The sequence below is a fragment of the Lissotriton helveticus genome, chromosome 2_1 (genome assembly GCF_964261635.1).
Source record: "Lissotriton helveticus chromosome 2_1, aLisHel1.1, whole genome shotgun sequence".
Taxonomy (NCBI): domain Eukaryota; kingdom Metazoa; phylum Chordata; class Amphibia; order Caudata; family Salamandridae; genus Lissotriton; species Lissotriton helveticus.
Window position 1 is genome coordinate 156,176,898 of NC_136059.1, and position 23,768 is coordinate 156,200,665.

Consider the following 23,768-nt stretch of genomic DNA (forward strand, 5'->3'; position numbering starts at 1 on the left):
TTTCAAAGAATTGTGAGTCATGCTGCTACGTCACGGAGGCTGTTATTGTCTAGGAGGTATATTTGGGGATTAGCGAGGATCAATTACTAACATGTTACTTATTTTCTCTTACGTAAATCTTGGGGATGATATCCCAAAATTCAATACCCAAGGAAAAATGTTATCAAAACGATCTTAAATAAGAAAACCTGAAATCACAAGATAATAATAGCTGTTATACAGCCTCTATATCACATCGACTATATTCCATGGCAATAATATCACATCCACTACATTGACCTAAACTCAACACTGCAAGTAAGTCCAGCTCAGAAGCTGTGGAAGTCATAAAAACAATGATATACTTGATGTAGTGGTAGACAATGCGGTGGATGAGATATTATTGTAGGTCAATATTATCCACCTCCATTTAGTGGCATAGAATGAGTATTTATAAGGCAGCCACAGGTGGAGGGCAGCATACAAGTGTTACATCTGACAGCATCCAAGGATGTTCCTCTTGGGCTCTCTGGTGGTCCAGCTACTTTTGCAAAATGAACTGCCTGCCTAGGCTTTATAAAGGAATCTTATGAACCAGCTTTGGACATTATTATCTTGGATGCTTGGTGAAAGTATCAGACAGCTGCTTTTGAATGGGCACCTTGCCTCTGGCTGATGTTGAGGGATATTATATTTGATGCACATATGATTTTCATAACATGCGGGCAGAAGCAGTATCTGAATATGAATGATTTGACTGTGAAACAAATGTTTTTAAATGAGTAAAAGGGAGTCACAGTGTCTCTTTAAGTACTTTAAGTCTCTTTAAGTACCAAACATGCATTCCACACACCCACTTTCCATGCAATAAGATTCAGCATCCTGGCTAAAGCTATCACAAGGTGACCCATGTTACTTACTGGGAGAGCTTCGGGTTCATCTCCGCTGGTCGTATTAGTGAACAAAGGATAGAAACAAACATGGATCGTCATAGTATATCCCACATATTCTGTATTGTACATGGTACTGTCACACCGAGGATTGGAGTCAACAGATTTAAAAGTTACTTTACAAAGACTACGATAAGTCTCAATGACAAACCACACCCATTTCAGTAGCGGAGCAGTGCAGTGTCCTCTCTTGGTGTCTGCGTAAAGGTTGATGTGGGGGGCTGCGATGCTGTAGAGAGTCTAGTCTATTAAATTAGGGTTTGAACAGATTGTCCAGTAGACCCCCTCTTTCTTTCACCTCGCCTCTTTTGATTTTCAATTGCTTGGTGGTATCACATCTGGACTCCTCTGTTTCAGCCCTTACTGCTTCATTCCCTTTCCTGACCCACACATTTACACACTTCCATTTTCACAGACTTCATATAAATCTACTGCACAGCTCCATTCACTTCTTCGCTTCTCATCACTCCCTGACTCGCCTCTGTCCCTCTCCACACCTTACTAGTACTGGGCACCTTTTCTTCATCACCCTGCTTGTATTACAGTTTCGTGTTTGTCTTATCAAGTAAGCCCTATCCTGCAATGACGAAATCAGCACATAGTTCTGCTAGAGCATCACTGTGAAATGGTGTGTGAGCGAGTGCTCCTTATACACCGAAGCAACGGTTGGAGGTGGGCGCTGGAGGTGGGGCTGGCAGCGAGGAATCCTTGTGCACTGAAGCAACGGTTGGAGGTGGACGCAGGAGGTGGGGCTGGCAAGAGGGCGCCTTGTGCACTGAAGCAACGGTTGGAGGTGGGCGCTGGAGGTGGGGCTTGCTAACACATGCTGGGACGTGGTATACCACCAGACTTTACTGTAACTTTAAAATAGGAGATATATATATGTACTACTCCAAGAAGGCCCCATTATCAACCTTGTATGCAAGCACAGGAGGTCAGTAGTAGCAGCCACTGTGGCTGGCTTGCCATTTGTTGCACTTTGCACTCCCCCTGCAACCTCTGGTCTCAGCACCATGAACGCAGAGGCATGAAATCATGGACCTACATGACAAGTTTACCATTCCTTGCCAAAATCTAGCCCCTCAGTAGGAAACAAAAGGCCGCTGATGAGACACGGGTGGGGTATGGACTCCACACTGATGGAGTCAGGGATCAAATGGTGTGCTATTTTAGGGAACCACAGCAATGAATAGCGCATCCATGTGGAGTGAGATTTTAAATTATGCTCTGCTGCTTATTCATTGATGCAAATACACAGTCAGGTTCATGCTCTCGACCGAATCCTGAAATCAAATCTAGAAAGATATGACGCTGCAACAAAAGCCCTAGGGTGGCCAATTCCAACACCCATCTCCTTCAGCCTACTGCACATTCACAGTAAAGGCAGAGGAGGAGGGAATGATGTCAACCCCGCGTCTTCACCCCCAGACTCCCACGCCCCCAGCCCCACCAACCCAACCTTTGCTGCTCACTACTACAGTGAGAGCAGCCTGTGGCACCTGCGACTAAGCATTCCTGGGCATGCGCTGAATAAATCCACACGCTGTTGTTTAACACTGGGTCCTGGGCTCTGCCGAGGGTGGGGGGGGGGGTTGTTGGGCGGGGGGATTAATATGGAGTAGAAGTGGACCACAGTTTCACTGCACCTGGGCTGGAAAACTCCTTACACCAGCCCTGTCTGAGGTACCACTGGATACTGTCATCAGACATGTGGATTTGGAGTTAGCGATGGAGGATGTTATCAGAAACAGAGTGGTGGCAACATTTAGACAAATGACGGAATGTACTACCTGTTGTACTGTTTCAAATACGGATAACAAAGGCCCCTCATTTGGAACTAGTACAGAATACTGTTTACACCTAGCAATATAGTCCTAGTAACATAGGGTGGAGTCACCACGAACATTTAAAAATATTCTTAAAACGTTGAAAAGAGAGAGAAGCCTAAAACCATACAACATGAGCTAAGAGTGTGGCGGTCGCCTGTGTCACAAAGCGAGTCTTGTTCAACAATTTGTTTTCAAATCTAAAAAAGATCTTATTTTACAAAACCTTCAAAAAATAAAAAGTCTCTTGTATCATTTGTCAAAGATTATTGTTTTCCTACTTCTGCAAGGTGTCTCAGAAAACTAGGATATTTGCTGTGATTTTGATCTGTCACTTAGCCCCTCTTTTATTTCCAGCATTAAAGCACCTGAGACACAACTGACTGCACAGCAAAATCTTAGGAAGAAACTCAGAAGGGTGAGACCCTGAAAAGACTCACTTACCTGGTCAAAGAGACTCATCCCCAGCACTGGCAGTGAGGTGTACACCAGATTGTATAGGGTTATGAACCATTCATCGTACACAGTCTGCAGAGAGAACACAAAGAGGAAACCAGTTAGCAAACCAGAGTCACGATCAATGGACCTTGGTGAGGATTTCAAGTATAGCGAGCGTCTGTCAGGCCTCCATGTGGGAAGAGGCCATCGCCTCCATCTTTCCGGACAAAGTCCACCCTCCATACTTCGAAAGGTTGATCTTGTCCATTGAATTATGAATTGGGTGCAAGGCAGTAGTTTAGGGTCTAGAACACAGATCTGTTCATCTGTTCCTAGTTGCGTCGCTCATTCATTCCCAAAACTTCATGGTGCATGAGCCAAATAAATATTAATGTGGGCCTGAAGCACACATGAACAAGCCAGAAAAGGGGTTTTCTACTCTGCGGCAGCTGAGGATCAGTTCTGCAAGCACCTTACAGGATCTAGAGAGATATAATAGTGGTAGCTTCTGTGTGCTTCTTCAAATTGGAATGAAGGTGCTGTTTAATGTCCTGTGTAACAAATACAGGACCTGTGGGTGAGACAGCCCCTCCTCACTGAATAGACCACCGTGTATGGAAAATTAAAAAATATATGTATGTATGCATATGGCATTTCTATCACCTGAACCTAGACTTATCCACTGCTGCTGCCCATGTTACATCAGGTTGTGTGAGTGTGTGAGACAATTGCACTGCTTCAGCCAGAGCTGCACTTGTTCTGCGTGTAGGGAACAGTTTCAACGCTTCTCCTTTTCCTTGTGATAGAATCGGTAATGTTGAGAAGCACTACCACGTTGACTACAGCTCTGCCACACTGGCACATTGAGCATAGATCTTTCACACTGAGCATAAAGCTGGCACACTGACAAACTCAGCATAGCCCTGGCATACTGAGCATAGCCTTGGCACACTGTGCATAGCCCTGGCACACTATCGCACTGAGCATATCCCTGGTACACCAGCACACAGAGTTTAGCCCTAGCACACTGAGTATAGCCTGGCACACTGACACACTGAACATCACATTTTTAAACAAGCATCCCAAGAATATTTGACAGGCAGTCGGGTGTACGGGCAGTCAGGTGTTCGGGCAGTCAGGTGTTCAGGCAGTCAGTTGTTCAGGCATGCAGATGTACGGGCACTCAGATGTTTAGGCATTCAAGTGTGGGTCAGGATCGAATTCTCTAACACGAGAGATGGACATTGACAAAAAGAAACAGCAATTCTGCTGGCATTGTTTTCTGGAGTAAGAAGGTTTATGGGATGTTATCTGACATAGTAAAATGATGGACATAATCTTTGCTGGCAGAGCAGTATTGTGCTGTGTTGAACAGTGTTGCAATTTCTACTGTCATAGATTCCTGACTGGCCTTTTTTCTGGTGGAAGGGTTGCCAAGTTACATCAAAATGTGTTTGGTTTTTTCAACTGCAGCCCTTCCACATGAAACCATAACTTACTGCCTGTAAGGAAACCCTCAGCTGGGCTATGGCGAAGAAATTGCACAGTGCCTAAACAGAAGCATCACACCGGTAGACTTATTGCAGAGAACAATCTAAATGTCTACACAATGTTCTAGTAATCAATATATATATACTAAATATGTGCAAAAATGAGGAAATGGAAAGAAATAGTGCAAATAGAGATAGATTTCCTATTGTAATAAGGGCCAAATTATGCAGTAAGGTTGACTAAATTATATGGCAAGAAAAAGCAAATTATGCCGCATAATGCAACACATTTTGTATCTGCATCGCACAGCAACACATGTTGTTGCATTTTTTGTAACGTTTGAAGCGTTTGAGATAGAAATAACATGTTTTTGTCAAAATCAGAAGATTATGCTGCAAATTATAGATTATGTGGCAAATGCAACACATGTATAATTATATGAAAAATGCAGCAGACGCACAATTGCATAATTCCAGTGGCCCTGATTTTGTTGCATGGTGGTTTCAAGCATAGATTGACAGTAGGCAAAGTGTATACAGCTGAACGTGGATCTAACCGATTGGGGTGGGAAGACCAGAAATACCGAGACCACAAACCAGAAAAACGTGTGCTATTAATTTATTTATTTATTTATTTATTTATGAAGCTTATAGAGCGCGCAGCTACCTCCGATGGAGGTGTCCCGGCGCTAAAATTACATGACTGTCCCCATGAGGAGTAACCAAGATCATATCTTACAGAGAAAAAGGGGAACGGTGAGGAGTAGGAAGTTCCAAGTCCTACCGCCTAGTGAACAGCCAGGTCTTGAGTTTGCGGCGGAAGGCTGGCTCAGATTCGCAGAACCTGAGGTCAAGGGGGAGGCTATTCCAGAGCTTGGCGGCAGTGACGGTGAAAGATCTGCCGCCAGTCCGAGAAAGCCTGAATCTAGGAACCAACAGAAGACGGAGGTTATTGGATCTAAGATGTCTGGCTGAAACAGAGATCTTGAGACGCTTTTTCAGATAAAGTGGGCCAGTACCATGGATAGCCCGAAATGTCAGGGTCATGATTTTAAAGTCTATACGTCGTAAAATGGGAAGCCAATGGAGTTCTTCTCGGTAGGCTCTAACTGAAGTACGGGCAGGGATGTTCCCGATGAGCCGGGCTGCCGCATTTTGGACCATTTGCAGGCGGTCAATAAGATAGTGCGGGGCACCTGCATATAGACTATTAGCATAGTCCAGATGGGTGATGATAAGGGCCTGGACTACGGTTTTGCGTGAGGATAGTGGGAGGAAGGGGAAGATTTTCTAATCATGCGGAGTTTAGAGAAACAGGCCCCTACCACTTTGTTAACTTGGGCATTTCCGGACAAAGAGTTGTCAAAAATAAAGCCCAGGTTACGAGCTGCCTTCACGGGAGAGGGTGGGGGATTCAGAATGGTAGGCCACCAGAGGGTTGCAGGGGGGGGGGATTTTTTACTAAAAAAGAGAACCTCGGTTTTGTCGGTGTTAAGGGCAAGGTGATTGGCTGACATCCAGGAGCATATGTTACCAAGGCAGTTTCTAAAGTTGGAGAAGAGGGAGTCAGAATGGTCTCGAAAGGAAAAGATAAGCTGAGTATCGTCAGCGTAGGAGACCACCCTGACGCCCCAGGATTCAACTACCTTGGCCAGAGGAGCCACATAAGCATTAAACAGTAGAGGGCTCAGGGCAGAGCCCTGGGGCACTCCACACAGGAGGGGTTTGTCTTCAGATTCAAAAGGGTGCATCGTAACCCTTTGGGAACGGCTAGACAGGAAAGAAATAATCCAGGCCAGCACTGTCCCACCGACCCCTAGCTGCTGTAGGCGGGAGGTAAGTATTTTGTGGGAGACAGTATCAAAAGCAGCGGATAGGTCGAGGAGGACCAACATGGCCTCCTCGCCCCTATCCACTGATTCCCTAATAGTATCAGAAACTTCAAGCAGCGCAGTCTCGGTGCTGTAGCCGGATCTAAAACCGGACTGAGTGTCGTGTAGCAGCTGATTTGACTCTAAGTACAGCGCCACTTGTTTCTGAACCACCTTCTCCAGTATCTTGGCGGGTTTAGGCAAGAGAGAAATAGGTCGATAGTTGCTAAAAAGCATAGGGTCTGCACCAGGTTTTTTCAGTATGGGGACCAACCTGGCCTGTTTCCAAACTGAGGGGAATAGACCTTGCGTCAAAGAGGCATTCCAGATGGAAAGGAAAGGGTTCACAAGGATAGGGGCGAGATTACCCATGATTTTGGCAGGAACAAGGTCCAGGGGGGAACCAGACTTAACGTTGCGTAATAAAGCTAACGCGAGATCAGGAGTTAGCTCGCTAAAAGAGTTGAGAGAACAAGAGGGGAGGCCAAGGCAATCATCAGAGAAATCCGGAGCCAATGCTGCAAAGGAGGAAGAGAGTTTAACTATCTTCTCTTGAAAAAAATCAGACAATCCATTGCAGAGATCTTGAGTGGGAGTAAAGAGGGATTTCAAAGCAGGGGGATTTACGAAGTCATTCACTATGGAAAAAAGAGTTTTGGAGGAATTCTGCGCCTGTTGAATTAAATTGGAAAAGTAAGCTCTCATGGACGAGCGTGTTAGTTTGCGGAACTTACTCAGGGCAGATTTGTAGGCCAATTTGGCTACAGGATGATAGTTCAATCTCCATTTACAGTCCAACTGCTTACACTTGCTCTTCTCCTCACGCAACAGAGGGGAGAACCAAGGGGCAGAAGGACGGGATCTGGAAGAAGTGACGGGGACCAGAGGGGAAACCGAGTCAAGTGCATTCAAGAGGACCGAATTGAATCTCAATGTTTCTGAATTGAGGTTATTTAGCTGGTTAAAATGAAAATGTAAATGAGCTTCCAGGGAGTTACATGTAACTTTGGTCCATTTACGACCTTTAACTCGATTAAGGGGGATAGGGGGAGGAGGGGAAAGGGCCGTGAAAGAAAAAGGGATAAGATAATGATCGGTCCAAGTCAAAGGAGTGGGGGGAAGAGTGGAGAGGGAAGGAAGATTGGAAAAAATGAGGTCAAGAGTATGGCCTGCTATATGAGTAGGACCTGTCACTAGTTGAGGCAAGGTGAGTCCTTGTAAGGTTTCTAACAGAGAGGAGGCAAGTGTACAGGAGGGATTATCAATATGAATATTAAAATCTCCTAAAACAGTAAAATGGGAGTGTTTGAGAGAAAAATCGGCGATGGAGTGAATCAGAGTGATAAGGGAGGAAGAGGTGACGGCCGGGGGATTATAGACCAGTATGCCTGCACAGATGGAACAAGCTGGGTCCAAAATTGAAAAGTGAGCGGCTTCGATGATGCCAAGGTTGGGAATTTTCGTGAGGTTTAATTTGAGATGGGATTTAGCAATGATCGCAATTGACAGATGTATTGGTGGTGATGATATATGCAAGGAGTTTCCCAATGTTTTCACAAATCATTGGGCCTCTTCAAAAACTTCAAACATAAAACCGTGCTTAAAGATCATGCTGTCCCGATACTTCGTAAAGTATGCTTTATGCACCTACTCATGAAGGGACCACTTGACTGTCTTCAAAAGAGATCTCAACATTCCAATGTTTTAATATAGCCTTATAACCCGCTGCAGAGGGCTATACTTGTTGTTAAAGGCCCTGAACATGAGTAACAAGGGTGAGGGCCTTCAGCAACCAGAATAGCCCGAGGTAGAAGGAGTGCTCAACATTCCAGTGTTCTAATTATCATTCGTATCTCTGCCCCTCTCCTACTGACTTTCTTCAGGAATACTTCTGAGTCAACCAGCGCGGAGACACCACAGCAAGGCCATTATCATAAGAAAATGAGATCCTCTTCAGTCTGGAATATTTATATAGTCTTGTAAAATCACCATGACTAGACCATATATAAATAGCCTATTTTCCATATTTAAAACTATGTATGAAAACTGATGGCAGTGGCTGCCACCATTCTCTGACTGAGTACTGAGAGCTCAGATATACTTTTACTGATGCGTAAGAAGCCACAGCGAGGCTGCAGCACTGAGCATGGCTATACAGAAAAGAGAGACACATGCTCAGTACTGGGGCGATAAGCAACCTTGCGCCGCATAACTAAGCACATGTCTAACGAGCAGTAGCGGCCGGCATGGTTCGCTGGTGTGGTAGTCAAGGGGGGTGGATGTCACGCGGGAGAGGGGGGGTCATAATTATTATAAAAAAATAATTATCAAAACCTACTTTTCTGCCGGGTCACACGTCTTCTCTCCTCCTGCTCTCCTGTCTCCGATAGGAACAGGAAGAAGGCAGCCAGGCTCCCTTCCCTAAGCCAATCACAACACTGTAATGCAGCCTTCTGATTGGTCGGGACGGCGCCCATCTAGGGGATATTGGGGTGGGCATATTCTCCATGCAGTTTGTAATGCAACCTGCATGGAGAAGGGCAGAGTGCGCAGGACTGGTTTGGCCAGCCCAGGAGGGCAAACCACTCCTCCCCCGCCTAGCTCGGAGACCAGCGCAGCCCAGCTCATGTGTCCGCCCACAAAGCAAGCGTAAAATGCTAATAACTTAAAGTTATTACCATTTTATGTTTTGGCTTCTAGCGCCGAGAGAAAGCAGTGGGGGGATGCTCCTCCGCCATAGCGGAGTAGCCGACCCTGCTAACGAGGCAGTACAGTCCATCACCCTAGATGTACAATGTACCTCCTCAGCATCAGAGTGGCAGACTGACTCCATGCCGGACAAGTTCTGCGTATCTGGGGTGAGCAATGAAAATTAAGGGAACCCTAAACAGAGGTTAAGATTGCCGAGGTGAGCTCATCAGGCCACAGCTGACTTCAAACCAAGGGACCAAGAAGAAAAAGAAACTGGTGAAACTCCACTGGCAGAGGGAACCTGTCACACGGCCCAACCAGGCCTCCTCACTGTGGGCGTGTGCCAGAGCAGATGCCGCTCAGGTACATTTATTGATTATGATGTGCAGACAGTGTCTAGTCACCAACCAAAATACACTTAACAGCATACAATATTACAAGAATAATTAAAACACAGTGATATAAAATATTAAAACTCAAAACACGGGAGCACCCCAGCTTCCTGTCACACGGTAATCAATCAACTTGGACCCAGCTTAGTAATATTAGTGAGTGAAAAATGTTTTAGACCCACTTCTTTCAGTCTGTTTTCTTTCCTCCTGTACATTTTTTGTTCACTACGGGTCAAAGCTGTGCCAAAGTTCCTCAGCTCACAAACCTAGACTTGCTATTTCAGCCATTTGTATACGCCTGCATGCCTACTGCTTGCATTAAAGGGGTGTGTGGTTCAGTGGACAGGGCAGCTAACTTCAAAGCACATGGTTCAATCCCCAGCTCAGCTCAGCACCATGTGACCCTGGGCAATAGCTCACTTAATTTCCACGACGTAAGGGTGAGTAGTTTGCGCTTTACAAATATGGATGTATTTCATTTAAACTTCTATCAAGATTGTCTTATAGTATGAAGTACTTCACGACTGGACCACTAGATGGTAGTATTTACTGAGTTGAGAATGTGAAGCCTGCACAGTAGAGATCTGGTGTCCTCATGTTAACCTGAAAAGCTTGGAAATTCACAATGCAATAAAAGGTTTGTTGTTAATTTTTCAACAAGATGGATAGCTGAAGAATCATTGTCTGCATGAGAAAAAACTACTTGTTACAAATGCATTCTGCAGCAAACCTCATCCTAAATAAGACAACAGTCATTGACAATGTCTCCGTAAGGCGCTATTTGAAACCACCAGGAATATGACATGGCACAGTGATGAGACAACAAGGTGCTGTGACAAAAAGGAGGCGAGCATTGCCAACCAGGTGAAACCCGCAGCTTGTTTAATTTAAGGGCTGATAAGACCACATGATTGATTGATTGATTGAATAGGGATTCGTAATGCGCAACTTTGCCCGGAGGCATCAAGGCGCAATTGATGGTAAATAGCCAGGTACATGTAAAGGAATATAAGATATAGAGGCCTAGGAGTAGGCTTCAGTAAAAAGCAGAGTTTTAAGGCCCTTTCGGAAGAGGAGAAGAGATTCTTGGACCCTGAGTTCCAGGGGGAGCTCATTCCAGAGTCTGGGAGCGAGAGAGGCGAAAGCCTTGCCTCCCCATCTCGCCTTGGCGACTCGGGGGACGGTCAGGAAACTCTGACTGGCAGAGCGCAAGGCCCTACCGGGGACATAAGTTGACACTAGGGACCTGATGCCCTCAGCACCAGCACCATGGAGAGCCAGGTGAGTGATGGTCAGAATTTTAAATTTTATCCTAGCATGTACAGGGAGCCAGTGAAGATTCTTCCTGATCAAGGTACCTGAAGAGCATCTGGGGGCATTAACGACAAACCTCGCTACAGCGTTCTGGACGACTTGCAAGCGATGGAGTAATTTATTGCTCATGCCAAGATATAAGGCATTGCAGTAGTCCAGTCGCGAGGATAGGAGAGCAACCGCAACCAATTTCCGGGCGTCAGGAGAGAGGTAATGGGTAAGTTTTCTTAACACCCTTAGAACCCCGCAGCAGGTTGAGACCGTTCTATTTACTTGCTTATCAAAAGCAAGTGAGGTGTCAAATATGACTCCCAGGTTGCGGGCGACGGAAGAAGGCTGGGGACAAGTTCCCAGTGTCTGTGGCCACCAATCGGCTGACCAAACCTCCTTATTTCCACCAAAAACCAGAATCTCCGTCTTTTCCCCCATTTAATTTGAGGACGTTCGAGGCCATGCCACTGCTTCCATACAATTTCTATTCTACAGTGATTAACCCGGTTAGGCTGACTCATGTTTGAGATCTCTAGCTTGAAGGATCCATGGATATCTACTTCAGTGAAGACATGTGATGTAGCGTGCCCTCTGGACCCGCAGATATATGTGGTAGTGATGCAAGGGTCACTGCATCGGCTGTCCATAGACAGAGCAGTGCCAGAGCAGCAGAGCGTGGCTCAATGGTTAGAGCGGCAGACCCTGATGCAGAGGTCTGGCTCGGGACCAGGGTTCAATTCCAGCCTTGGCGGCTCTTGGACTCAATCTCCCCAGACCTGATCATTCTCGCCTCTGTGCCTAGTCTAATCATGGGTCCCACTCTGTGACTCTGGGCAATAGCTTGCTTAATCTCCACAACGGCCCCAGCAGCGCTTGGATGCCTGGCTTCACCTTGGGGGGTGCCCAGGAGTGGACATTTCACAGGAAAGCCAGGAAGGGTTCCACAGCGGTATGAATGGAGCGCTACGAGACCTCTGGGTAGAAGGCGCTATAAAAATACAAACACATTTTTACTTACGAAGCTTTCAATGGTCCACGGTAGGGTGACCAACCGTCCGTAAATTTCACGGACCGTCCGTTATTTTAGTATGATGTCTGTAAGGCGTCCGTAATTTGTGGTCCCCAAATTACAGACACCTTACAGACATCATACTAAAATCAAATTGGGGAATTTCAGGAAGGTATGCTGTTCACTTGCGAGAGAACCCTTGAGTTAAAAAAAATTCCACTCGGGGTCTCTCGCACTTATCTTTTAATCTGTAGACTGTAGACTGAGCCCCTCCCGGACCTCGCAAAGACTGTGAACTGGCCCATTCTTATTCTGAGACTGCAGACGATTATCACAGATCGGATGACAATGGATCCTAACAAAGTGACAGCATGTGGTGTGCCTTCTCGTACACAAATCTTGATTGCAGAAAGAGCATAGCTGCACGCATACTGAAAAACTGTGAAGTGTACAATTGTCTCAACCTTATATAAACCTATTTTGGTTGTCTATTTACTTACATACTATTGTGCGACCTTATCTGATATGCCTGTAAAACGTATGTTTTGTTCCTAATTTCTGTCCGGACTTTTTACCTTCTGTCCTGACTTTTTGTCCAGAATTTTGACCCTTTGTCCTGAATTTTTACACTGACCGCCCTGAATTTGCACCGATGCCAGTTGGTCACCCTAGTCCACAAACGTGATCGCAGGAATGTTCTCCACTTGTAGAAACAAGTATTGAGGATATATGTAACACTTACTACTTATGATGCGGTGTTATAAACATACGTCCTACATTCATCCTGCCTACTACCCCAACTAGGTGTTATAAACAAACATACGTCCTTTGTTCTACGTTCTAGCACTCAATACCCCTGAAGCAGTGTTCTAAATATGTCCTATGTAATAGCACTCATTACCTTTTTTAAGGTGTTCTAGGCACTATATCACAATGCATTAACCCTCCACAACCCATTCCTCTCCTACCACTCATTTACATGATGCTTGTCTTTGTCCATGTACAGTGTGGGGCTGCCTTTTGTCTCAGTTTGGCTATGGAAATACCACATACATGCATATGTCTACCCGTGCAATAACTAAAAGTCAATGAATCACTCACAGACTAGAGGCTAGAGGTCACCAATGCCACATGACCATATTCTAAGGAAAATGTGTAAATCTATGCACATACCCGTACACCTTCATCAGGAGAAGTTACACGTTTGAGGAATTCTGAAAAAATATAATTAGTATTCTTTTGGAAATGCGACAGTCATAGGTTTCCATGCGTCCTCATATGGGTAATCATTTAAACATGCATACGAGTTCATGGTATTTATTTACACATGTGCTTAGCAAAAGTCCATGTGTACAAGGACAACATGTTTCTATGTGGAGAAACCCCTTCCCTCCTACTCCCACCATGTGTTCCCCTCCACATTCCTGTCCTGGATAGGCATTTGCAACTTCTCTTGGCACAAGTACGTTTCTGACGGTATCCAGTGATCCGTGAACACGTTAGTGTTAGTGAACTCCTACAACTCACAAGTCTGCCTGTATTCCCAACTTTGTGTGACGTCTGTCTCGTGCGCACTACGTCGACTGTGCGCGCGCGCCGGAGCGGCCAGTCTCGGCTCGCGCCGCTGCTCGTAGGCAACGCTCTCCGCTCGCGCAGCTGCTCGAAACAGACCAACGGTCCCCGCTCGCGCCGCCCGCCCTGCCCGCCCTGCCAGGCGCCATTCTGCCACAGTGATTGAGAGGGGACGGGCGCTGCGGCTGGGGCTCCCTACCCCAAGCAATATCGTTGGTCTCCCTAACGCAGCGTAGCAGTGGCCTCCGGGGTCACGTTTCGCACCAATTATATAATATAGCTGTTTGTAAACTAGTAGTTTCGGGGAGCCCATGGCATCCCTGCTGCGCCACTGCTTAGAGGTATACCACTCTAGGGGCCGCTGTGGAGTGTGGTTAACAGGCACGAAGGGCTTCGTTAATACGTGCTCTAGATAGCGCCTCCCGCAGGCTCAATCCCCTCTGAGCACTTCAGGAATACATCATATAAAGCAAATAACCCGCATACACGTCAACGGGTTTTGCCGAGGGTCGACCGGTTTAATGTAGTGGGAAAGATGTGACCAGGAACGCTGGCATGATGCGGCAGGGTTGGGCAAATAATGCGGCAGGGTTGACTAAATTGTGTCGCCAGAAAAGGCTAATTAGGCAGCACATTTAGGGATAGTAATAATTATATATTTTTTCGCTTGGTAATATTGGGCAAAAATTCACCTAATTCCTAAATTTTTAGCAATAACAATAAGCACCTAGTTCAACTGATTCCACGCTAGCTGTTTGGATTTCAGCGCCTGGATGCCCTACAAATTCCGTTTGATTGATGGACACTGGAATGAGCCTATTCCTCACCCCTGACAGATTTACTCCAATGGAATAGCACATCAAACAAGTGTAATATGTGAGTCAGTAAATTATTTCATGACTCTAAATTCCCCTTTTTATGAGTTGCAAATGAGCTAAACCTTGGGCGCGCACATGGCTTTCTAAATCAGAACCACGAATACTTCTGCAGTAACATTTCACAGCGAAGAACTGTACACACTGGTTTCCCGTGTTCTTTGGGATCCAGATACCTTGAAACCGATTTTCTGGACAGTGATGTCCGAATTTTACAGAGTCCTATGCAGCCGTGGCAGGCTTCAGCTCACAACTGATGGGGTAATTGATTCTAAACCAATTGCAAGCTTAACGTTAATGCGAATTAAAATATTTTTTCTACACTTAATAGCACCAACTTGCGTAGGCCAGAGCTGTGACTTTTTTTTGTTGCACCTGGATGGGCACTTGGAAATATGGTGAATGGCTGTTATTTTAGTACGAATTACATTTAGCTGTGGTGTCCTAGACACCAAGAGGGATGATGTCCCCCAAATTAGAGAGAAACGTATTCAGTGAAATGTCTCCAGCTCAGTTAGCAGTGATGCAAGATGGGGTAGCATACAGTACAATAAACGAGACAAAATATGTTCTAGTGCGTAGTTTTTAATGGGCCACTAGATGGCAGCATTGTCTCATCATCGACGCGTGGCGATTGCAGGTGCGAGCTAGCGGTTGTTATTCAACACTTCTACACACTTGGCGTAAATCTTCCTGGCTGTTCTCATTGAATTAGTTTCGAATTTGTTTTCAGTATATTTTCAACACAGATCTTGCTAATACTGTGCGTCCTCGGTATAAAACTGGTTAAGAGAAGGTGGATACTGGTGGTGGAAAAAAACTAAAACTCGAACTATTCTATTCCATGTGACTTCCACCAGGTACACTTGTTGCATTATGGTTGTCATCTAACACTACGTGTTGTATTCACAAAGGTAAACTTCCACATTATGAAATCTACACGTGCAAGTTTACTCTTGATTACCTTTACTACTCTTGGCTGTTCACCATTTATTAGTGTAGTTATTCAAAAGTGTAGACTTACGAGTCTCTGCAATATGAGTCAGTAAAAAAGTCCTAGTGACTTTATGACCTTGTTTGACATTCCACACACTTGCTGAAGAGTGGGGAAGGCAGCTCCCTAAAGTAAAGTGTATAGAAATGTATAAAAGTTTATTAAAGTTTTAAAAATGGTTTCGTTTATTATGCTATTGGTTATTAATCTTATATATTTATTTTAAAAGGACAAACTAAAAAAATGCTACAGCACTATTAACTTAATTTTGAATTTAATATTAACATATATTAAATTAAATTCTTCTTTTAAAAAAGAATTGCTTAAAAAGGTACAGTCATTTTTTATTTATTTATTATGTTTTAAAAGTTACTAAAAGTTCAAATTATTACAATTAACCAAAATAATTAATTTTAATTAATGTAATTATTTTTTTAAGTCAACTTTACGTTTATATTTTAATTAATTAAAAAGAAGTCATTGAAATATGTTTAAAATAAAAAAAATACATAATTTATATTACATTTCTACATTACCCAAATGTATAGATATTTTTTAAAAAGGTAAAATAAATTCTTCGCACATAAAAGAAAGGAGAGGCGTGGAACTTCGGCCGTGGGTTAGTATATAGCATTTTGTAATATATTATTAGTATTATTGTAGAACTATTTAGTGTACTGCGAAATCCAGTTTATGAATAGGCCCCTTTATTTTGAGTGAACATCAGCAGTTTTGTTGTTTTCAGCCAACAGCACTAAGCAAGTTGGAACTCACGGGCTAACCCGTATAATCGAATACAACTCTCCTACAAGCTTTGTCTTATTGGTCACAAAGCCAGGACTCGCTGAAATTTTCCTCCCAAAATATGCTTTGGGATTCCTTATTTGTTTTAATTTGATCCCGTCCTCACTGCTTTTCCAGACTCCAGAAACTGTACTCTGTGTGTCTGCTTCTCCTAGGGTGACCAGATTATAAACACTAAAAACTAAGGCCTTCCACAAAACAAAGAAGTAGGAATTCAATATTGCATCGACCGAGTTACTCTGTTAACTTAACTGATAGCCCTCACCAACACAGACAAGCACTAAGCGTAATTTTATGCAACATTTGTACACAGTAACAAGTGGTAATTCAATTACCTTCTGCTAAGGGATGCGAACTAATTCTGCACTGTAACTCAATAAAATGTGCCTCTCTGTATGTTACGTTGACCCTCTCTCAAAATGTGTTAAATGTACCAAAATGTGCCTGGACTGTAAGGCAAATCTGGAACACCTGGTCACCCTAACTATTGCCCCAAATTTGGGGGATCTTCCAAAACACATTTGAAGCACACACAGCAAGAATTTAGGCCAACACTTCAAGGCACAGTACTTGTTTAAGTGCCACATAGTAGCTTTCTCGACATCGATGTCATTTTCAACCCTAATACGTAACAACTTAATCTTCACGGACTTTGTGAAGATTTTTAGCATTGCAGGCACAGTAAAGAACTTAACAGCTAGAGGTTCTCTTTAGTTTAAAGTAGGCCATTTTTTGGCCTTATCCAGTTATTTTGTACCACTCATAGTCTGCGCCCCAAGGCTGCTTTCTTACCGTGCCTTAGAAATCGAAAGTTTTGTTCATTTTTAATTCACCGAAGGGGATGGGTAGGCATGATAACTTTGTCACAGAACAACCATCTACTTTCTTTCATCCATTGACTGACTTTGTTTCAGTTTATAAACTTTATTTCGGTTTATAAAAAAACCCATAAAAGTTAGACAACACATAAAATTAGGCAGGTGACAATAACACATTATAAAAACAGAGACTTGATATGCTTTGAGAGCCCTGGTAACAACAATTAGTTCACTATTAAAATGAGAAAGGATCGTTATTTTAAAAACACTAAAAACAGTCCATAAATAAAATCTTGATATATACTGGCTACATGATTTTAGGGAGAAAATAAGAAGATTAGATCGCCTAGAAGATACATTTACAGATGTGATAAAAGATTTTTGCATATTAAGAGAAGATCTAAAAGATGAGTGGTTACATAGATCTCACGTTGTTCCATCTTGTCACCCACACCCATCCCAAGAATTTGGCAGTTCCAACCACTGTCGGGCCTTCTACAGAAGATTTAAAAATTCTGAATGCCTCACGGCTGGATCTAGTACCCATATTAACACAAATGGGTTTAAGCCATATACGTTTGGGTGTGGTACATGCATGACAGACAAAAAAGACATGAGTCACTGTCTCATTAACATCAGGACAAAAGGGACAAACACTAGACTTTGCTGTACACCATTTAGAGGTGAAAGAATGTAACGGCAGGGAGCCTACCCTAAACTGGTGGAATAATTTCCTGTCCCGAGTAGACGTAATAAGTCCCAGTAACCCTCCAGCATAGTTTCGGGTTTTATTTCTATAAAGGCCTTTGTCAAAGATCCATGCGAACATGATGAAAACCGCTTCATGCTGACCTGATTGCAATAAGCTGCCTTCATCTCTGTCTTGCTGGGAAAAACACTACCCATTGGAGTAACCCACAAATGTTCTGAACCTATTTCCAGTAACAGGCTTTTTAGGGCACCAAACAACGGAATTTTGTAATTAGTGTCGAGGTCCCTCACTTCTAGGACTGCCTGGGCATAATGGGCAAGTTCCCGGGTAACCCAGATCCCCCTCCAATAGGCTAAGAGCCTGTATCTGGCCACATCCCTGATCGATTGACAACCCAGGTCCAGAAGAAGAGGAACTGTGGGAGTGGATTGGGGAGACCAATAAGGGACCTCAGGAATTTGTTCTGGCCCAACACTAGATTTTCCATATTGGCATAGCCCCACAGCTCAACCCCATATAAAATTGATGTGCCTATTTTGATGTTATATAACTGGAGAACTGAGGCTATTGGTTTAGTATGTGAGCGTTTGTGTTCCCGGAGCAAAACTCCTGAGAGTTGGGCATGTTTTGCTGAAAGACAATCTAATTGGGCTTTCCAAATTAGTTTCCTGTCAATAAGAACCCCCAAGTATGAAAATGGTTCAGTTTGTTCAAGTGACCCATCTCTTATTTTAACTTCTCCGATGACTTTTTTTGTGTTGTGCAGAACCATGTACTTGGTTTTATCAACATTTACAGTTAGATCGTGGTCTGCACAAAATTCTTCGAATCTAGTAAGGGCACGTTGAAGACCTTGCCTAGTTTTCGACAGTATGAGAGTGTCGTTAGCGAACATTAAAAGGAGGGTCTTATTTCCAGCTAAACATGGGGCATCTGTGGGATAATCTTTATAATAGTTTACAACCCCATTAGTGTAGATGGAGAAGAGAGTTGGTGCGAGGACGCATCCCTGACGCACTCCCTTCTCCACCGGGAACTTCCCAGTCGTCCGACCTGCCGGGTCCCACCTAACCTGGGCATAGTTACCAGTGTGTAGTTTAACCACAAGAGCCAAAAGCTCTAGCGGTAAGCCCAGTTTCAAAAGTGTAGACCACAGCTTTGGGCGCGGAACCAAATCGAACGCTGACTTTAAGTCAACGAAGGCAGCATAAATGGTCCCTTTCCCCAAAGTGACTGTTCGCCAATATATTAAAATACATTTTAAAACCTGGTCAACAGTACTTATTGATTGTCGGAACCCTGCTTGAAGGTTAGAGAGGATATTTGAGTCCTCCATCCATTCCTGGATTCTGCCTAATACCACCCTGGCAACAACTTTCTGGATACAATCAATCAGGCTTATAGGCCTGTAGTTGCCAGGGTTTGAACGATCACCTTTTTTGAAGATGGGTATGATAACCGCTCCTGCCCAGGTACTAGGCAGGGATGCACCTTGAGCAATGCAATTTAATAACAATTGAATGTATTGAGCCCAAGAAGCAACATCATGCAAAAAAGCATCAGCTGGAATACAATCAAACCCCGGGGCTCTACCTCTTAGGACCTTTAGAAGAGCAGTTTCCACTTCCTTTTTGGTGAATGATATTGCAGGGACAGAGGTAGGCATCTCAAAAATCTCTGTCACTGCTGGACTGGCTGCAAACTGGGACCCAAAGTGATCTATCCATAAATCGGGCGCCATGTTATTGTTGGGAATGATGCACAGGTCCCCGTTACCCCACTTCACTAGGTGCCAGAATGCAGTCATGTCTCTATCTGTACAGGATTTTAGCAAATCCCTCCAGTGAGCTGCGTCCCAGTCCCTCTTGGCCTGAGATTGAGCGAGCTTATAAGCCTTCCCTAATGGTCAAACCCACAACAGATGATAGCTCCAAGAGTGTTCCCCAAATAGCGCAAAGAGGCCATGTGATTGTCAAACAATATGCTGTCCAAAAAACGTGCAACGCACCATCACAATGACAATCCTGCCTACATATTGCTGTGCACATGTTAGGCCTTTACCCACACATTTTACAGACATGCATTATTGTGATGTGTGTTTTCACAATCAGGGACTGCTTGGATGGTACTCTCACCTGTGCTGAGAAGCCGCAGAAGAAGCCATACCAGAAGTGGACCAGCGTGAAGGCGAAGTTCTTGTAGAAGAAGTATCGGAGGAACTTGCACATGCGGATGTAGGACCAGCGTCCGTGGACGAGTAACAAGCGCTGGAGGTATCGAAACTGAGCAAAGGAGAAGTCACTGGAGAGGACAGCCTGCATCCCTTCCTGTCCACTGATCCCAACCCCAATGTGTGCAGCTGCAAAAAAGACAACAAACCATGGAGCATGTACAACACAAATGCGCAGAATATCGCTGGTGTTTGAAGCATTAACATATGCATGGGACTTGCTGTACAACACAAGCACAATATGAGTGCAACAGTTACAGTTCATCACATCCTTCCTTACACTTGGGTTCCACCATACAGCAAATCTCAATAAACACCGAAATCCGATCTAAGTTACAAACACAAGAGATGCAAAGAATTCAGTATACAGCGAAATGTGTCACCTTTTGTTAACCACAGTGTTATATGTCATAGTTATTTCTAGAGCCCATGTATACTGCCTTTCTGTGGCTTTCCAGCACTCATTTACTTATCAATGGAACCTTGCACTGTATCTAAGAGTGGGAACACCTAGAATGACAAAGTAAGCCCTCGCCCGATTGAGCAATGCCACACATCCTAATTTATTATATCAAAGGCTGCTGAAAGATCCAGCATGACCAAGCTAGAAGGGGGATGATCATAAATTGATGCCAGATGCTCTTCAGTCATCGCCCTCTAGACAGTCTTTGTCCCAGGACAGGGCTGTCATGGTGAATTCAGGATCGGGAATCCCTTGTTTGATAGAGAATTCCATGCGGGGGCAAGACTAGCCGCTCCCAAGCCTGCCAAGAAATCTGCTAGGAAATTACATACCTGAAATAATGGGATAAAGAACCCTGGATCGAACATGATTTTGAAGGGCCTCCAGAGTGACACATTGAGAGGCATCAGTTGTCTCACACATCTTCCATAGGATGGCCAAAGGATATGTAGTTACATTTATCACATAGGATATCATCAAAGTATCACTGGTTGAAAGCATTCCACCCTGCGATGCTAGAGATGGCCTCAGAGTTCAGACTGTCAATGAACTTATCAAGGTTGAGAGCAACATTATCATCAAAGAGGACAGCTACGTGGTGGGAAAGTATTGATGCATCAATATGCCCATCTTAAAAACTTTAGTCCATACTCACCGGCACTCTCGTTTAACTATTCCTTATGTTTTCATATTCAATTTCTGAACCAGATGCAATGCCCATCACTATCAATGTAAGGCTACAGCCTGTGATTGCGTTAACAGCACCCTGCCAGCCTGTCTTCCTGAGGCCATGTTGAGATGGTGGGATCTCAATTCTGACAAGACTCAAAGCATTTTCCTGTCTTAGCCATTTTGTACCTGCAGCCTGTCTCTGGGTCAGATGACTGAATGTAGTTGACAGTTGCGCTTTATGTATACCTCCTAGACCGCCACACACAATAGTGAGCTTAGGTGTGCCTGGGAAGGCCATCACAGGATAATAGGGTGGAGCGGGTCACAGCCCTACTTACACTTGAATAGGCTGTGTCCTGCTTCTACACAAAGGGCTGCATACCACCTGTAGTTAGTCTGGAGCCAGAACACGGAAGGCAGGATGCTTGGGGACTTCAAAGGGGATTTCTAGATGTTTTTCCGACCTTCCAGAGGAAGGGCACCAGGTATAAATTTGAACCCCAGACATCAACTCTTTAGTACACTTCTGGATCTGTGCATAGTCTGCCAGGAAGAAGGACTGCAGTGCTGCTGAAAGGACTGCCACTCTTTTGAACTGTTGCTATGAAAGAACTGCTGGCCTGCTACCTGCTGTCCTCGTGCCTGGGTGAGGACTGCTCAAGCATCTGTTGAACTCAGGACCCCAAAGTGACCCGAGGGCTTGATGGCTGGCTTCCTGACTTCAACTTCAGGGACAGAAGGCTCCAGCAACCTCGACCCCAGCACTTGGACTCTGCCATCTGTGAGTCTACCCTGCCAAGTGGTGCCACCCAATCCTGGACACTTGAAAGTGGGTCTAAGGTGCTCTGCCACCCTCTGTGGATCCAGAGGAACAGACCAATTCTGCTCTGCTCGGCTGTGCCCTCAAGCAGAAACGACTGAGGAAGTTCCATCAGAAAGACCTGCTTCACATTGCAGCCCGCTTCCTCATTGGAACTACCTTTATGTGACACTTCTTCAGTGTAGGCCCTTGCACTCCTTGACGACTGCAGCCTCGACTACAGATTCTGCATCGCAGCCTTGCAGCTCCTCGGAACAAATGTCTTGCCTCAACTGCGCAACACATCCTCAACGCCAGGCTACGTATCGGAAGCCCTCGTAGAAGGGAATCTTGACGATGACACAGAACCTCGCATCACAGCCTCGCTGCATCTCAGAACTGACGCATTGCTTTGGCTGCTCAACGCATCTTTGTCGCAGACCCTCACAACGCTCCGCAAAACCATAATTTAAGGTACTTTGTTCAGCTGGCCTGACTGGGTCCTTATAGCCAGCTCGTGCGCCAGTGTGGTCGGCCTTAACTTGTGGCTTTGTCCCGTTCCAGGGTGACCATATATCTACAGTTGGCACTATGTGCTCTTTGGAGCTAATTTCACAGTCTTTAAAATTGCATCTCTCCTGTTCTACTGATTGGATTTTTGTTGTTTGGGTGGTATCCATTAGGGGGAACATCCTTTACAACGCAACTTTTACAACGCACTACTATTACGACGCAACTTTTACAACGCAAGTTATTACAACGCATTGCGCTGGGGGGCGCTCTAGGATAGGCAATAGTTTAATTACTATCCAACACCTTCCCTACTATCCACGGGGACTGGAGTTGGAATAGTAAATTAAACTATTCACTATCCAGCGCCCCCCAACGCAAGACGTTGTAACGACTTGCGTTGTAAAACCTGCGTCGTAATGGCATGCGTTGTAAAAGCATGCGTTGAAACGTCATACATCCATTCATTAGTAATCACTCTAGTCTTGGTGTGGGATCCTTTTTGTGTGGTGCTGCTTTTCACTATTACTGTTTGAAGAGTTGCACAAATAATTTACACATAGCCTCTAAATTAAGCTTGATTACTCTGTTCCAAGCAACCAGAGGGTTGAGCACAGGTTAATTTAGGGTTGGCTTGTTCCTCACCATGCAAAGATTGTGGTTGCTGCTTGACCAGTGCTCACACCCCAGTCAACCAACAACACCATTTCTTACACACACCTTTGTTGTAAAATGGGCTTAGAAAATAGCACATCCTGATTAGTTAAGGCAGAAGTTCCAACAAATGTCAGAGGTCATTTGTTTTTTCGGACTCAACCTAAAGACTTTGTGCAAAGTTTCAATGCTTTTGTATGACCCGCTATCCTCCAATCCCAAGCTGGGCATAGTTACTGTTCAACTGTATCTGAGGAAGTTCTTTCCTTACCTTTAATCATGCTTACGTCGTTAGCCCCATCGCCGATGGCCAGAGTAACCGCCTTCTTGTACTTCTTCACTAGCTGCACCACCTGGGCCTTCTGGAGGGGTGTCACGCGGCAGCAGATAACAGCTCGACACATGCATGCTGTCCTGAGCAGCTCCTGCTCCATGTTCTCATCCAACGCGTAGGCCTGTGGGAGAGGTAAAGAGCTCAAAGCATGAAGCTTTCAACAGCATAAAGGGGCCTGGATTGAGGGGAGGCAACCTACTGTTCTGTCCGGGGGCATTGTGTGATGTGCGAACTCACTTCAGGGAGCATGCTTCAGTAAGGGAACAGCCTACAGCTGTGACATCACTGGCCACTTGCTTCAGCAGAGCATTTACTCATTCAGGGTTACCTGCATGCCAAGTCCCTCCCTTTTTTATGGTTGTGTTGGGAAGGTGGTGTGT

The 23,768-nt window shown here is 44.7% G+C and overlaps 1 protein-coding gene across 2 annotated transcripts in view; it reads right to left on the bottom strand.

The window, feature by feature from the left end:
- Positions 1-23,768, bottom strand: part of LOC144817820 (phospholipid-transporting ATPase ID-like) — an 892,949-nt gene that overhangs the window by 15,327 nt on the left and 853,854 nt on the right. For both annotated transcript variants that reach the window (XM_078674658.1, XM_078674659.1), the window contains exons 22-24: positions 23,326-23,509; positions 19,862-20,085; positions 3,200-3,283 (exon numbers count right to left, since the gene is read on the bottom strand). In XM_078674658.1, coding sequence (XP_078530784.1) covers positions 3,200-3,283; positions 19,862-20,085; positions 23,326-23,509 — 492 coding nt within the window. The remainder of the gene's footprint in view (positions 1-3,199; positions 3,284-19,861; positions 20,086-23,325; positions 23,510-23,768) is intronic.